The sequence below is a fragment of the Sus scrofa genome, chromosome 10 (genome assembly GCF_054392235.1).
Source record: "Sus scrofa isolate SSC_HxYL_T2T_F1_AM1 chromosome 10, Sscrofa_HxYL_maternal_Yorkshire_Landrace_v2.0, whole genome shotgun sequence".
NCBI classification, from domain to species: Eukaryota; Metazoa; Chordata; class Mammalia; order Artiodactyla; family Suidae; genus Sus; species Sus scrofa.
In genome coordinates this window covers 36,027,281-36,044,501 of record NC_139392.1, presented here as the reverse complement: position 1 = coordinate 36,044,501, position 17,221 = coordinate 36,027,281, and the positions used below count along the sequence as shown (strand labels likewise).

Here is a 17,221-nt window from a genome sequence, read left to right as displayed (position 1 = left end):
TAGGGTTTTCTATATCCAGTATCATGTCTTTGTAGGCATACGGTGACAGCTTTACCTCTTCTCTTCCTAGTTGGATGCCTTTTATTTCTTTTGTTTGTCTGGTTGCTGTGGCTAGGAACTTCCCATACTTTGGTGAGTAACAGTGGCGAGAGTGGGCATCCTCATCTTGTTCCAGATTTGAGTGGGAAGGCTTTCATCTTTTCTCCATCGAGTATTACATTTGCTGTGAGTTTGTCATAAATGGCTTTTTTTATGTTACGGTATGTTCCCTCTAGACACACTTTGGCAAGAATTTTTAGGGTGAGTGGATGTTGGACTTTGTCAAATGATTTTTCTGCATCTATTGAGATGATCATGTGGTTTTTGACTTTTCTTTTGTTAATGTGGTGTTTGATGTTGATTGATTTGCACATGTCGAACCATCCTTGTGAACCTGGAGTGAATCCATCCTGGTCGTGGTGTATGATCTTTTTGATATGTTGGATTCAGGTGGCCAAAATTTTGTTGAGAATTTTCAAGTCTATATTCATCAAAGATATTGGCCTATAGTTTTCTTTGTTGGTGGTATCTCTGTCTGGTTTTGGAATTAGGGTTATGGTGGCATCATAGAATGTCTTTGGGAGTGTTCCTTCTTCTGCAACCTTTTGAAAAAGTTTAAGGAGGGTGGGTGTAAGTTCCTCTTTGTATGTTTGGTAGAATTCTCCTGTGAAGCCATCTGGTCCTGGGAATTTTATTTGTAGGGAGTGTTTTTATGACACACTCAATTTCATTTCTAGTGATCAGGGTGTTCAGTTGATCTATTTCTTCTTGATCCAGTTTTGGAAGGCTGTATAAGTCTCTAGAAAGGTTTCTGTTTCTTCTAGTTTGTCAAACTTGTTGACATATAATTGTTGAGAGTATTCTCTCATGGTTTTTTTCTTTTTTTTTTTTTTTTGGTATTTTTGTAGTTTCCGTTGTGACGTCTCCTTTTTCATTTCTGACTTTATTTGGGTTTTTTCCTCTCCTTTTCTTGGTGAGTCTGGCAAGAGGTTTGTCAATTTTGTTGACTGTTTCAAAGAACCAGGTGTTAGTTTTATTGATTTTTTCTATTGTTTTTTGAATGTCTGTTTTATGGATTTTCTCTCTGATCATTATGATTTCCTTCCTCTGCTGACTTTAGGTTTTGCTTGTTGTTCTTTTTCTAATTCATTTAGGTGGTGGGTTAAGTTGTCAACATGAGATTTTTCTTCTTTTTTGAGGAAGTCCTGTATTTCTCTGAACTTCCCTCTGAGCACTGCTTTTGTGGCATCCCATAGATTTTGAGTAGCTATGTCTTCATTGTCATTTGTCTTGATGTATTTTTTAATTTCCTCCTTCTCTTTCTTTCTTTCTTTCTTTCTTTCTTTCTTTCTTTCTTTCTTTCTTTCTTTCTTTCTCTTTTGGTTTTTAGAGCCATATGTTGTGGCATATGCCAGCCTACACCACAGCCACAGCAATGCCAGATCCAAGCCACATCTGTGACCTACATCACAGCTCTCAGGAACACCTGATCCTTAACCTAGTGAGTGAGGCCAGGGATTGAACCCAAGACCTCATTTTTCCTAGTAGGATTCATTTGCACTGCACCACAATGGAAACTCCTTAATTTCCTCCTTGATGTCCTCATTGACCCATAGGTTTTTTTAGTAGCATATTGTTTCATCTCCATGTAGTAAGTTTTTTTCTCATTTCTTTTCCTGTGGGTGACTTCTAGTTTCATGCCATTGTGGTCAGAGAAGATAATTGAAGTAATTCCTATACTCTTAAATTTGTCGAGGTTAGCTTTGTGCCCCAGTATGTGATCGATCCTTGAGAATGTTCCATGTGCACTTGAGAAGAATGCATATTCTGATTTTTTTGGATGTAATGCCCTGATAATGTTAAGTCCAATGTTTCTAAAGTGTGTCCTTTAGGATCTCTGTTGCCTTATTGATTTTCTCTCAAGAGGATTGTCATTGATGTGAGTGGGGTGTTAAAGTCTCCTGCTATGATTGTATTCCCATAAATTTCTCCTTTTATGTCTCTTAGTATTTGTTATAGGTATCGAGATGCTCCTATATTAGGGGCATATATATAGAGGATTGTAATATCTTCTTCTTGAATGGATCCTTTTACCATTAAATGCTGTCCTTCTTTGTCTTTCTTTATGGCCTTCATTCTAAAGTTGATTTTGTCTGATATGAGTATTGCAACTCCTGCTCTCCTGTCTTGTCCATTGACATGAGATATCTTTTCCTGTCCCCTCACTTTCAAACTATATGTGCCCTTTTCCCTGCGGTGACTCTCTTGTAGACAGCAGATGGATGCTTTTTGCTTTTTTTAATCCATTGACATTTAAGGTGATTCTTATTATTCCTATTCTTATTTAGACTTTTAGGGCCGCATCTGCAGCATATGGAGGTTCCCAGGCTAGGGGTCTAATTGGAGCTGTAGCTGCTGGCCTACACCACAGCTACAGCAAAGTGGGATCCAAGCAGTGTTTGTGACCTATACCACAGCTCACAGCAACGCTGGATCCTTAACCAACTGAGCAAGGCCATGGATAGAACCGGCAACCTCATGATTCCTAGTCAGATTCATTTCCACTCTACCATGACAGGAAATCCAAGGTGATTATTGATAGATAGGTATTTATTGCCATTTTCAACCTGGTTTTCCTGTCGCTTCTATGTTTCTCTTTTCTTCCCTTCCTTTTTTGGCTAAATGATTTCCATTTATTTTATGTTTGAGTACTTTTCTTTTCAGGTTTTGTGAATGTAATGTTCAGTTTTGATTTGGATTGCCCTGTTGTTAAAGTATGTTCTTAACCCCTTCCTATATCTGCTTGCTTTAGCCTGATGGTCACATAGCCTCGAACACCTCATTAAAATAAAAACAGAATCTATATTTTCTTAATTTCCTTCCCTACATTGTATGATTTTGAAGTCCTTTTTTTAACATCTTCATGTTTAGATCTATATGCTGACTTACTTAAGGGATTGCTTTCCAATTATGGTTCCTTCCATCCTATTTCTTCTTCCTTTTTTTTTTTTTTTTTTTGTTTATTTAGAGATGCCCTTTCCGTATTTCTTTTTTTTTTTTTGTCTTTTTGCCTTTTCTAGGGCTGCTCCCGTGGCATATGGAGATTCCCAGGCTAGGGGTCCAATCAGAGCTGTAGCTGCCAGCCTACGCCAGAGCCACAGCAACACGGGATCCGAGCTGCATCTGCAACCTACACCACAGCTCACGGCAATGCCGGATCCTTAACCCACTGAGCAAGGCCAGGGATCGAACCTGCAACCTCATGGTTCCTAGTCAGATTTGTTAACCACTGCACCAAAACGGGAACTCCTCCGTATTTCTATTTGAATGGGTTTAGTATTGCTGTAGTCTTTCAGCTTTTGTTTGCTGGAGAAATTCTGTATTTTCCCTTCTATTTTAAATGATATTCTTGCTGGATAGAGTATTCTAGGTTGCAGATTTTTTTCCTCTCAGCCCTTGAAATCTATCTTGCCACTCTGTTCTGGCCTGTAGGGTTTCTACAGAGAAAAATAGCTGATAGCCTTATGGCTTTGCTTATCATTAATGCTTTGCTTTTCTCTTGCTGCCTTTAGAATCCTCTCTTGATCTTTAACTTTTGCCATTTTTCTTATGTTTTGGCGTGGGCCTGTTTGAGTTCACCTTGTTTGGGGCCCTCTGTACTTCCTGTATCTTCATATCAGTTTCCTTTAGATTTGGAAAGTTTTCAGACATCATTTCTTCAAACACATTTTCAATCCCCCCTTTTTTTCTTCTCCTTCTAGAATTCCTATTATTTGTAGATTGGCCTGCTTTATATTATCCCACAGATATCTTATATTGCTTTCATGTTTTTTCATTTGGTTTCCTGTCTGCTGTCCTGATTGGGTGATTTCCATTATTCTGTCTTCCAAGTCACTAATTTCTCTGCATCATTCATTCTGCTTTTTAGTGCCTTTAGCTCAGTTTGCATCTCTGCACATGAATTTTCTAGTTTTTCATGGCTCCTTCTTATATTTTCTAGTTCCTTTCTAAAGGAATCTGCATTACTATTCATATCCTCTCTTAATTCCTTGATCAGCATTAATTCCTTCAGTATTTTCACTATCTCCCTTTTGAACTCAATGTCTGTCAGACTTCAGAGGTCTGTTTCATTGTTGACTTCTTTAGGTGAATTCCTCTTTTCCTTTAACTGGGATTGGTTTCTGAGCGTCTTCATCTTGCTTATGTTTTTCTTTGTCTGTGAGTTTAGGGAAGCCAAACTGTAGTCTTGCAAGGCTACTTCTATGTATTCTTTTTTTGTGGGGGGGAGGGTGGCTATTTTTGGTGTGCGAGTTTGAATAGTTTCTGTCTCTTTCTTTGGTGTGAGCAGACTGTTATTTCCAGGACACTCAGTGTGTTTTCAGGGAGAAGGAGGAAGTGGGTAGGGCCAGCAGTCAGTGCCTGGTCATTGGGTTCAAAACAGCAGCAAGGACCTGCAGGAATGTGGTACAGGCTACTCATAGTTGCAGGGTCCGAGTAAGTGGTAATGAGCTCTAGGCAGATCTACGAGGAGTCCAGAGCATTTGGCAGTAGCAGCAGCAGTGTTCAATTGCAATGCCCTCCTCTGAGGTGATTGGAACCACAGGTGAGGTGGTGCTTGTTCAGGGACCCCTAGTGGGAGCGGGCCATGACTGCCTCTGGAGTCAGAGATAACTGTGGTGGTTTGCCCCCACCACATGCAGACCATACAAGAAGCACCCTGTTCTGCCTATCCCCCACAGGAGGTGCTGCGCCAGCTGCTCCTAGTTGTAGGGTCTTGGGAAGGGACAGATGACCATCTCTGGGTGCTGCCCAGAGCATTTGGCAATGGCAGCTGCAGGGCAGGTGTGTTCCCAGGGGAGTGAGAGCAAAAGTGTATGGTGCTTGGGTGCAGTGCCCTCTTCTTTTTGCCAACCCCTGAGGTGACTGCAGGTGGAGCCCACTCACATGTCCCCAGTGGTGGCAGGCCATGCTTCTCTCTGGCCTCTGAGGCAACCACTGAGGCCTGTCCCTGCTGCCTGTAGATGGTGCAAGAGGCACCACACAGCACTCAGCCCCCTGATGCTCTTAGGCCACACAAGAGGTGCCTGACCACTGGCAGCCTGCAGAAGAAGTGCCCAGTCTCCCTTCGAGGAGCAAGAGGCTTCTCACCGCCTGCTGGGAACCTGCACAGAGCCACCTGGTCCTCTGAGCCTGGGGCATGGGCAGCTCTGGTGCCTGGAGCTTCCTTTGGGTCCACCCATGCCCCTCCCTTCCCCAGCAATGGTGCCTGGCCTCTCGTGTGGGTTGGCCCTTCTCCTGGATTCCCTCTGCCCTGGCATTCCTCTCCTCAGCCTGTGCTGCACAGCTGCTTAGCCCCTCAGGCTGTCCCCACATGCCAGCCTCAGTCCTCTCCCCAGGACTCCCCTCTGGAGCCAGAGTCTCAGCACCCAGCCCCTGTCTGCGCATCTCTGGCTGGGGTGTCCCGGCCAGTGGTTCAGATGCAGCTCTCACTCTGCTTTGCCTTCCTCAGTCCAGCTGCTGTGCTTTTCGTGGTGACTTTGAGATTCCTCCATCTCAGCTTATCTCCCTGTCAGTTAGCTGCCTTCCCAGGAGGTGGGATCCTTTTCTCCTTCAGAGCTCCCTCTCAGGAATGCTAGTCCCACCCTGATTCCTTTACCCTCTCTTTTTGTCTTTGGTTCTTCCCAGTTCTCTCAAGAGTTGCCCTTTTTGGAGGTTTAGGTTCCTCTGCCAGCAGGCAGTGGATGTTCTGTGCGAGTCATTGTACGTGCAGATGTGTTTTTCTGATGTGTTTGTGGGAGAGGGTGAGCGTGTCCTCTTATGCTTCTGCTGTCTTGCTCCAACACTGGATCCTTAACCCTCTGTGATGGAACGTGCCTCCCAGGGGTCCCAAGGCGCCACCGATCCCTTTGCACCCCAGTGTGAACTCCTTGTTCTTTTGGATGCAGTGGTGAATAGGGTTGTTTTCGTTCTTTTCCTGATGGTTCAGTATGAATGTTTAGAAATGCAGTGCCAGGAGTTCCCATCGTGTTTCAGCAGAAATGAATCTGACTAGCACCCATGAGGACAAAGGTTTGATCCCTGGCTTCACTCAGTGGGTTAAGGACCCCATGTTGCCATGAGCTGTGGTGTCAGTCACAGACTCGGCTCGGATCCTGCATTGCTGTGGCTCTGGTGTAGGCTGGCAGCTACAGCTCCAATTAGACCCCTAACTTGGGAACCTCCACATGCCAAGGATACTGCCCTAAAAAGACACACACAAAAAAAGGCAAGGCTCACAGATTTCAGCGAGTGGGGTGGTTTCGAGTGGGGAGAGAGCCCTGGGAGACCTTGAGATAGGCTTATCCCCACCTGCAGTGCTTCTCAGTGTACTGAGAGGGAGAGGGTTAAGGAAGTCATGCTGGCAAATGCCCCAAGGCCAGTGGGGACAGGGGGTCTGTATTAGGAAACAGTAGGAAAAGTGGAGCATTGGTCTCAGAGCACATGGCCACCAGATGGTGCCAGACACCAGCAGAGTCCCTCTGCAGCTCCCTGGCTGTGCCTTCAGGCTCAGAGATGGGGTTGGAGACAGGTGGGTTGAACCTCATGGAAGTGCCCAGGGCCTTGCACCTGGGTACATGCAGCCTCTGATACTCTGGCCCTCTTTGCCTCAACTCAGAGAGGGGACATAGTTCCCCTTTCACACCTGTGGTTCCATTCCTGTCTGGTTGGGCAGCCCAGTGCCTAGAGAGTTGGACAGGCTATCAGGGGGCTCTGAGGGCCCTTTGATGACTTGGAGGCAGCATTCTTGGTCCAGATGTACCTGGCTTGAATCCTGGAGGTGCAGCTTCCTAGAATCAGGCTGGCATGGAATTTGGCTTCTGGTCATGAGCACAGTGTGTCCACGTGGTGGTATTTTGGGGGCAGGCTGTGCTCATCCCTGTGCCCTTTCTCTCCAGAGAGCTCCACACTCGCCTTCTTCCTTCTCCGTCTGAGCCTCTTCCTCCTCTGTGGCACCCTCGTTAGAAGGAAGCTACCTGAATCCAGGTCATGTGGATACAAGCTGGGTGGTCCTTGATTTGTCTGGATCTCAGGTCTGAAGGGTGCTGATGACTCAAAGCCTGCTCACTTGATTTAAAAAGAGGGGTTGCTGATTTCAGGGCATAGGGTGGTGTCGGGTTGGGTGAGAGGCCCAGCCAACTTTGCAACTGGTATTCATTTTGGGGCACTGAGAGGAGCAGGTAACTCACGCTGGCAGGTGCCCAAGGCCAGTGCAGACCAAGGTTCTGCTGTGGGAGGCGGAGGGAACTCTGCACGTCCAGTCTCTGTTGATCTTGGAGCCTGGGGGTCTATCACTGTACTTCGCACCTTATTGGAGTTTCCTTTCCCTTTGGCCAACAGCTCTTCTTTTAGCTCTCAGCCATGCTTCCTGGCTTGACCTGACTGCATTAGAGCAGTCCATGCTAGGAGTATCCTGCTGATAGCTGTCTGGTTCCCAGAACATGAAAGGCAGGTGTCTTGGTTCCCTTCTTGGGGCTCTTCAAGCAGCATGGTTGGGAGCACATCTTTTTGGATGGACTGCATCCCCTTCAGATGCTGGGTGAGTGTCTGTGGAAATCTGGGGGAGAACCTGACCTGATCGGCCCAGCAGGGACCCCAGGAGCTGCAGGCCCCTCAACCCCTCTGCCAACTTCAGAATGGCTTCCCCAGGGGAGATGCTTCACCAGGACGAAAAACACCTTGAGATAGCTCAGACTTGTGACAGCTTTGGTCACTAGGGGTGACTTGAGCCCGATGCTAAGGCCACTATGTCAACTGCCTCTCTTCCCTCTCTTTCTCTCTGAATTTTTGGTGTCTTTCTCTCACTCTTGTTTCCACTTTCTCCCCATTTTATGCTCAGCCCTCTCTCTCTCTCCCTGTCTGTCTTCCTTTTGGTCTCTGTCTCCTCTGTTTTTGTTGCTGGTGGACGGTGGAAAAAGCCTCCTCTTTTTGTGGTCGCCCAGTAGAAGCTCTGGAGCATGGGGGTAGGTGGGGTTGGGGCCGGGATGTGCATTACAACCTGGGGAAGTGTGCAAAGTCTGTTCCCAGGGGTGAACCCAGTTTGGCCATCCCACGTCCTATCTGAATGACCAGGACTCAGCTTCCCACTAGGAGCATCTTTAGACACGGAAAGCCAGGAAGCCCAGGAGAGCCCGAGGGGTTTGAGAAGCCAAGGCAAAGACAGCTGGTCTTTCCCTCTCTTTCTTTGTTGTTTCAGGTGCAACCCTGATCATGCAGAACCCAGAGTCCTACAAGGCAGGGAGAGCAGAGCACGACGATGCGTGGACAATGGAAAGGTGTGACAACGCATTCTGGGGAGGGGAAAAGTGTTAACCTTGGGATTCACTCTCAGATTTTGGAATAGAGAAAATACTCTTGCCACCCAATTCTGCAGCACCACATCTTCCTTCTGTGGACAAAGAAATGTTTCTCTTGGCCTTTGCCGAAAAATCTGCACGTTCATGCCTTCTCTCATGTTTCCTATCTCTGCCTTCCATACTTGGGTATGCCATTCTTTATCCTCCCAAGGGATCCATTAACACAAAACACACTTGCTTTGCAATCAAAGTGTACTTTATTAAAATTACTTTTACAGTTTTTATCTGTGTCTCATTCGGTGTCACTCTACATGTTTTAAAAATACCAACTCCAGGCATGGGATATAAAGAAACATGTCAGAGACATGAGGAGGGAAAAGGTGAGATATGGATGTTCCAGCAGCCAGGGTCTGGGCATGCAAGGCTCGGCCAACCATGTCATCCTGAAAGAGGGAGCGTGACAGAGTTCCCATGGTCAAAGGTACAAACCGACATGAGGCCACAGAATCCTTGGAAAGAAACTGGCTTGAGGGCAGTTGGTCAGGACTAAATCCACAGTCCCCTTCTTCAGTCAGGACTGATGCGGGTGACAGGACAGGGGGTGGACACTAGGGTGACTGCCTGACTCCAGTGCATTAAGTTCTACCTCTGCTTAAGGGGGCTTTCCTATACCTGTGTTTATTTTATCGAAAACTAGTTTTAAAAAAAGCAAATGGATAGGTAACAATTATTTAATACACAATCTTACATTCTACCAAAATCTTATATACCAAGTAGTAAACATGTATCAGAACTTAATACTAAATCTAGACAATAAAGAACTAAGCTTATACTAAAGTTGGCTCGTAATAGATGAAGAGTGAGGTCAATCTTGTATCCTGGTCAAGATGGAAACTTTTGGACTCTTCCAGTCCCAGGCTGAGGCTTCAAGGTGTCCCAGAGGAGTCTGCAACACAAACACAGGGATGCCATCACCGAGGAGGTGCAGAGTCAGATGGAAGGAGGGCTCCCCTGGGTGGATGTGTGGGTCCGTCAGGCTCCTCAGGGCCTGGAACTCCCCAGGGCTCAGATCCCCGTGGCACTGCCGTCTATGCTGTGCTTAGCTGAGGAGGTTTTCTGTTAGCAAAGAGGGAATACAATTGTCCTCCAGGAGCGAGTTCCCTGTGCATTGGGCTGGGCAGCCTTCAAGGGACTGATCCCTGCACAGTGAAACAGATGCAGCGGAAAGGGGAGGCTCCAGGAGACAAGGATGTAGTCCCTCCCAGTGGGGCCCTGGGAGGAGCAGGACATCTGATAACCCAAGGGAAGGGGTAACCAGCCCCTGCAGCCCATGCTTTATACCACTAACCATGAGACCTGCGTGGCAGAAATGGACAGAGGCCTGAAGACCTCCTTTTACCCTGAGAATGCTTTCTACCTCCTGGCCATTCTCGCTTGTGCTTTTCAAGGGGGGGGGGGAAGAAGTGGAGAAATCAGTCTTCCTGTATTCAGACTATACTACAAAGCTACAGTCATTCAACTCTATGATCCTGGTGAAAAAGCAGCAACACTGATCAGTCAGAAAGCCCAGAAATAAACCCAAGCACCAAGGGTCAACTGCTCTATGGCAAAGGAGGCAAGAACATACACTGGAGGAAAGACATTGTCTTCCATCAGTAGTGCTGGGAAAACCGGACAGGTACCTGTCAAAAGTGCAGTGAGAACATTCACTAACACCATACACAGAAATAAACTCCAAATGGCTGGGCGACCTCCATGTAAGGCCAGATACTAGAAAACCCCTAGAGAACAACAGGCAGAATGCTCTTGGACATAAATCGCATCAAGATCTTGTTTGATATGCCTCCTAGAATAATGACAATAAAAACACAACTAAATCAGTAGGAACTAATTAAGCTCAAAAGCGTTTGCACAGCAAAGGAGACCTTTTTTTAAAAAAGAAAAACTCCACAGAATGGGAGAGAATATTTGTTTTTTTTTTTTTTATTTTCCCACTGTACAGCAAGGGGGTCAGGTTATCCTTACATATATACATTGCAATTACAGTTTTTCCCCCACCCTTTCTTCTGTTGCAACATGAGTATCTAGACATAGTTCTCAATGCTATTCAGCAGGATCTCCTTGTAAATCTATTCTAGGAGAGAATATTTGTACATGATTCACCCACCAATGGCTTTACCTTCAAAATAGAGAAACAACACATACAACTCATCCACCACCACAAAAACCAAACAACTCAATGCAAAAAGAGCCGGAAGACCTAAAGAGACATTTCTCCAGATGAGGCTTAGGGATGGCCAATAGGCACATGAAGAGATGCTCAACCTTGCCTGGTACGAGGGGACTACACATCAAAACTGCAGCGAGGGACCACCCCACACCTGTTAGAATGGCCGTCATTAAGTTGATAGATAACAAATGCTGGAGGGGGTGTGGAGAAAGGGGAACCCTCCTACACTGTTGGTGGCAGTGGAAATCAGTGTGACCACTCTGGAAAAGAGTATGGGGGTTCCTCAGAAAACTCACTACAGTACTACCCTATATGATCCAGCGATCCCACACCTGGGCATCTACCCAGACAAAACTTTCACTCAAAAAGACACATGCTCCTGTGGAGTTCCCATCGTGGCTCAGTGGTTAACGAATCCAACTAGGAAACATGAGGTTGCGGGTTCAATCCCTGGCCTTGCTCAGTGGGTTAAGGATCCGGCGTTGCCATGAGCTGTGGTGTAGTTTGCAGACACAGCTCGGATCCTGCATTGCTGTGGCTGTGGTGTAGGCCAGCAGCTCCAGCTCCGATTTGACCCCTAGCCTGGGAACCTCCATATTCCACGGGAGCGGCCCAAGAAATGGTAAAAACACAAAAAAATGAAAAACAAAAAAAAACCCAAACCCCCCTCAAAAAACACATGCCCCTGTATGTTCATGGCACAATTCACAAGAGCCAAGGCATGGAAGCAATCTAAATGTCCACCAACAGATGGATGGATGAAGACGATGGGGTACACATATACAATGTCGTACCACTCAGCTGTGTACAAGAAAGAAACAATGCCACTGGCAGCAACAGCGATGCCACTAAAGTTATCATGGTATGTGGCACAAGTCAGAAAGACAATGACAAATACCACATGACATCACTTCCATGCAGAAGCCAAGATAGGGCACAAAGGAACATATCTCCAGAACAGAAACAGACTCACAGATCTAGAGGACAGACGTGTGGGGAGCCAAGGGGGAGGGGAGAGGAAGTGGGATGGACTGGGAATTTGGGGTTGGTCGATGCAAACGCTTACATTTAGGATGGATAAGCAATGAGGCCCTACGCTGTAGCACAGGGAACTGTATTCAGTCTCTTTGGAGAGAACACAATGGAACATAAGAAGAGAAAAATAATGTATAAATAGGTGTGACTGGGTCCCTTTGCTGTACAGCAGAAATAGGTACAAAAATACCTCACTTCTTCAAAAAATACTTCATGTATATATAGGAGTCACACTCAGCCATAAGAAAGAATGAAGCCATGCAATTTGCAGCAACATGGACAGACCTAGAGATTATCATACTACGTGAAGTAAGTTAGACAAAGATGAAAGTTCTAACACTTCTATGCTGAATCTGAAACATGACTACAATCCAGCTTTTTTACAAAACTGAAACAACGCACAGACATGGGAAGCAAACTTCCATTAGCAAAGGGGAAAGGGAAAGGAAGGGAAGGGATCAATTGGGAATGTGAGATTAATAGAGAAGCAACAAGGATTCACTGTGTAGCACATGGAACTCTATGCAATATCTTCTCATAACCTGTAAAGAAAAAGAATTTGAAGCTGTACACCTGAAACTAACACAATACAGTAAATAATCTATAGCAAAAGAAATTCAATAAATATTTTTCAGTATTAAGAGTTTCAAAAAATCATGAAGATGTGGTAGTAGAAATATAAATTTATCTTTTTATTCTATTGCTGCATGAAAAGTATATAGAAGAAAGGTATTCTCTTTTTCTTTTTTCAGCCACACCTGCAGCATATGGACGTTCATGGGCTAGGGGTCAGGGACAAGCTGCCTCTGCAGGCCTAAAACAGATGCCACAAGGTGGGATTTGAATCGCCTTTGCAATGTATGCCACAGCTTGCAGCAATGCCAGATTCTTCAACTGACTGAGCGAGGCCAGGGATTGAACCTGCATCTTCATGGACACCATGTCGTGTTTTTAACCCACTGAGCCACAGCAGGAACTCTGAGAAGACAATGCTTTTGAAAGTGTACTAAAACAAGTTACATTCATGTTATTAGATGACACAGTGAAAAGTCACTGAAAGGAATACAACAAATTTGAATCCTAGCCTTTCACTTTTCCCAAGAGAAGACAGAACTGAATTGCCTCAGGGGTTGCTGCATTTGAACTTGTCATCTATGTCAAAGAATTTACAGAAGTTCCAACCTCAGTTTGAGAATGGGTGGCATGGGATGGCCCAGGCCATCCCTGGGCCTTACAGAGACTGAGGGAAGACCCAGACCCTGGAAATTCCCACTCAGGTTGGGATCCTGCCATGTCTTCTGTGTGATGCCAGGAGCACTAAGCATCCACAAGGATGCAGGGCTGGGCCAGGTGAGCCACTCTTCGTACATGAGCACTGAGGGATAGATGCCTTCATCTTGATTGTTTTCTGGAGCCCCGACATGAGGGAGGCCTTAGAGAGGCTGACACAAACTCAGAGGGAAAGGACCCTGTGTCACTTCTCTCAGGCTGAGATTGGTTCAGTACAGACCTGATGTGAATGCTCACCACCTGCCTCCATTTGGCCTGAGCCTCGGGGACCTGGGAGGGAGGAGACCAGGGCCAGGCTAGGAAGGGACACAGGGTCAACATGACTGGGATTTGGGGATCAGGGGATAGCAGTCTGATGGGAAGAGGGGGATCCAACAGGAGCTGTGACCACCTGGTCCTGCTGCCAGAGGCTCTGTCTGGGACATGGTCAATCCCAGGAGATGAGGTCACAGGGCCAGGAGAGAAAGGGTCTGAAGCAAGGCCAGCAGCTCCTTCACACAGTCCCCCAAATTCCTGCTGGCCAGGGGTGGTCTCTTTGGGCAGCTGGACATGGACCTCTCCCAGAGGGGAGGAGAGTCATGACAGCAGCCTGGGGTCAGCTGTGCAGGTGGACAGGACTCAAGGGTACTGGATCCTATGCAGCAACCCCAGATGACTTCTCCTTTATTTTATTTTATACTATTTTTGTCTTTTTCGTTATTCTAGGGCAACTCTGACAGGATATGGAGGTTCCCAGGCTAGGGACAAAATGGGAGCTGCAGCTGCCAGTCGAAACCACAGCCACGAAATACAGGATGCAAGCTGTATCTGCGACAAACACCATAGCTCACAAAAATGCTGGATATTTAAGACACCGAGTGAGGCAAGGGATCGAACCCGCAATCTCATGGTTCCTAGTTGGATTCCTTAACCACTGGAACTCCAAGTATGCCTCCTTTAACTCATCCAACTCTGCGAACATCCCTTCCCTCAGGACACACCGTGAGGACACAATAGGACAGGGAGGCCAGAAATCCCAAACATGCAGAGCCAGAGAGCTGCCTTCTCACCCACCACCTGACACTCACTCGACCAACTTGGTCTCCAGGGTCAAGGTGCCACCACTTCAGGTGCCACCACTTCAGGTCCCTCAAGGCCAATAAAGGAAACCAAGTCAACAGCTCTTGTGCACTGGGCCCTCACGGTGCCAATCACAAAGCAAACTTGCACAACGGGCAGAGACCAAAGCAGGAAGGAGCAGCTTTGGGAGGGAAAATCGATTCTCCCTCTCAAAGAAAAGGAGAGAGGAATACAAACACAGCACAACAAAGACCAGGGACCCAAGTCTTCTTCGTGGTATCCATTTCACAGGGGAAAACACCACAGCAGAGTGCCACTCATTAGGCCACCCACCCACCCACCCGCCAAGTCCTATCCCCCACTTCCTCCCTCTCCCGGCAGCAGGCGGAACCCAGGTGCTCCCAGGAACCCTCTCCCACTGGATCCCAGCTGCGTGCTCTTCCCTACCTGCAGCCTCCTCATCCTGGCGGCTGCTCAGGCTCTCCACCACTGAGTCTGTAGAAACACACCATCAGGGGAATCAAGGAGTTAGAAAGAGTGGCCCTCCCGTTTCTCCGGCTTCCCTGAGGTGACTACGGGTACAGAGCATCACCCTGGTTTTTCCTCCAGGTGCCCAGACCTTCCCTCTGCTCCATGGACTGAGACCCTTCCACACAAGGTGAGCACAGATGCCAACATTCAGGCATCTCATATCTGCTCCCTCTCCTTATTAAAGTAGGCGGTGAACATCTTTACATCAATTTCTTTCTGTTTTTAAGTTTCAGACTCACCTGCCCCACACTCCAAGCAGCAGGCGTCACCCAAGTGTCCCGGGATCCCTCTCCCATTGGCTCCTACCTGAGAGCTGTTCTTACCTGTATCACTTTCATCATGGTTGCTGTCACTCAGACTCTCCATGAAACATACTGCAGAGACACAGACATAAGGAATCAAGGTGTTAGAGCCTGTCCCCCACACGTATCCCCTACTTAGGGTTGTTTGCGGCCACACAGCACCACCCTGGCTTGTCCTCCGTGTGCTCAGAACTTCCCTCTGCTCTACGGCCTCAGAAGCTTCCATAAAACATTGGCCATAGTGGCAAACCTTCAGAGATCGTGGGCTGCTGAGGGATGGAGCCTTACACATCTCCCTTCTACGAGTCCATCTGGAGGCCTCAGCTCCAGGGTGACACACCTGAAATTCCAGCTGCATGGACACACTTGTGTGGTGGCCCCTGGGAGTGAACCATAGGCTGCTTTATTCTGTTCACTGCAAGAGGCAGACCTAACTACTGACTGAACTCAATTAAGCAGAAATGGCTCCTTCTGGCCAGTGGCTGGCACACTGTGGACAGCAGCTCTACAGAAGCACTGAGGAGAAAGGGACCACTGCCCGTGAGGTTCACCTCCAAAACATATATAAAGAAAACTCATACACCTCCACAACAACAACAGCAAAGAAACCACCCAGGAGTTCCCGTCAGGGCACAGCGGAAACGAATCCGACTAGGAACCACGAGCTTGCGGGGTTGATCCCTGGCCTCGCTGAGGGGGTTAAGGATCCAGCGTTGCCGAGAGCTCTGGTGTCGGTCGCAGATACGGGTGGAGAAAAGGCTCCCCCGCCCCAGCATTGCCGATGCGAACGTACACTGGTACAACCACTATGGAAGACACCATGGAGGGTCCTGCGAAAACTGAACACAGCAGGGCATGCGACCTAGCAAGCCGAGCACCCTGGGAAATATCAGGACAAATGTATCCAGGAAAAAGACATATGCCCCTCTATGTTTATGGCAGCACTGTTCACAACAGCCAAGACAGGGAAGCCACCTCATGTCCACAGACAGATGAATGGCTCATGACGATGTGGTCCACATAGATGATGGAATTCACGACTCAGCCAGAAAATCGAAGAAGAAACCAATGCCACTCAAAACAATAGGGATGGATCGGGAGATTCTCGTGCAAAGTGAAGTACGTGACAAAGAGAAAGACGGATACCACCTGATCTCACTTAGAGGTGGAATCTAAAGCACGGCACAAAGGAACCTGTCCACAGAACCCACGGATGCAGAGAACAGACTTGTGGTTGTGAAGGGCACGGACTGGGAGTTTGGGGGCAGTTGACGCCAACTACGGCATTGAGAATGGAGAGACAACAAGGTCCTCCTGTTGCAGCACACGGAGAACGAGATCCAATCTCCTGTAATCGACCTGATCTCAGACGGCAATAATATCAAAAAAGGAACATACGTTAATGGACACACACGACTGGGGAACGTTGCTCCACAGCAGAGAGTGAAACAACACTGTACCTCCATTAAAATAGAAACAAACAGAAAGGACAGTGTCTAACAATCCACTGAATGGAAAGACAACCTACAGAAGAGGATATTTGTAAATCTTGTATTTGAAACAGGGGCTCATATTTGGAATATATGGGAAACAACTACAAATCAATTGAATCAAAAGGCAAATACCTCAGTTGTAGATGAGTGGAAGCCTGGGAGAGACCCACCGTCCAAGAAGACCACAGAGAGCAGCACACAGAGGGCATGTTTCCCAAAGTCGCCTATCACAATGGAAAGGCAAAGCAAAGGCACCTCGAGGTATCACCTCCCACCTGGTAGGACACGGAGTGTTTTCAAACCTGAACAGATGTTTGGGAAGATGTGACTGCCTGGGACTTCTGGACACTGTAGCAGGGAATGTCAACGGGGCCAGCCAGGACGGGAAACACCACGGCAGGACCCTGCAATCCCACTGCTGCATGGACATGTAAAGGAAGATCCATCAGTGTCGGGTAAAGAGACCTGCCATCCCAGGATCACGGCAGCGCCATACACAAGAGCCCAACAGAAACAGAGCCCCAGTGTCCACGGGCACACAGACTGAGAAAGACAACGGGGTGGATACAGACCATAGCAAGGTATTCCGTTGTCACAGAAGAAGGAAACCCTACCCATTGCAGCAATGCACAGAGAACTCCAGGACATTATTGACTGATTCACTTTTGGGCTTGAGGGCTGCCCCCGCAGCAGATGGAAATTCCCAGGCGAGGCGGCAAATCAGAGCTGTGGCCACCGGCCGACACCACAGCCACAGCCAAGCTGGATACCAGCCGCGTCTGGGACCTCTGCCGCAGCTCACCGCAATGCGGGATTCTTCACCCACTGGGCAAGGCCAAGGGTCGAACCCGTGTCCTCATAGGTACTGGTCAGGTTCATGAGCTCTGAGCCTCAACAGGAACTCGCTGG

The 17,221-nt window shown here is 47.4% G+C and overlaps 1 protein-coding gene across 16 annotated transcripts in view; it reads right to left on the bottom strand.

Annotated features, from left to right (window-relative positions):
- Window positions 1-8,610: 8,610 nt before the first annotated feature.
- The window catches only part of LOC146398984 (uncharacterized), an 87,863-nt gene continuing 79,252 nt past the window's right edge, over window positions 8,611-17,221 (bottom strand). For all 16 annotated transcript variants that reach the window (XM_084980932.1, XM_084980943.1, XM_084980938.1 and 13 more), the window contains 3 exons: window positions 14,841-14,891; window positions 14,434-14,481; window positions 8,611-9,318 (listed from right to left, as the gene is read on the bottom strand). In XM_084980932.1, the coding sequence (XP_084837058.1) occupies window positions 9,299-9,318; window positions 14,434-14,481; window positions 14,841-14,891 (119 nt within the window). In that variant the 3' untranslated portion in view covers window positions 8,611-9,298. The remainder of the gene's footprint in view (window positions 9,319-14,433; window positions 14,482-14,840; window positions 14,892-17,221) is intronic.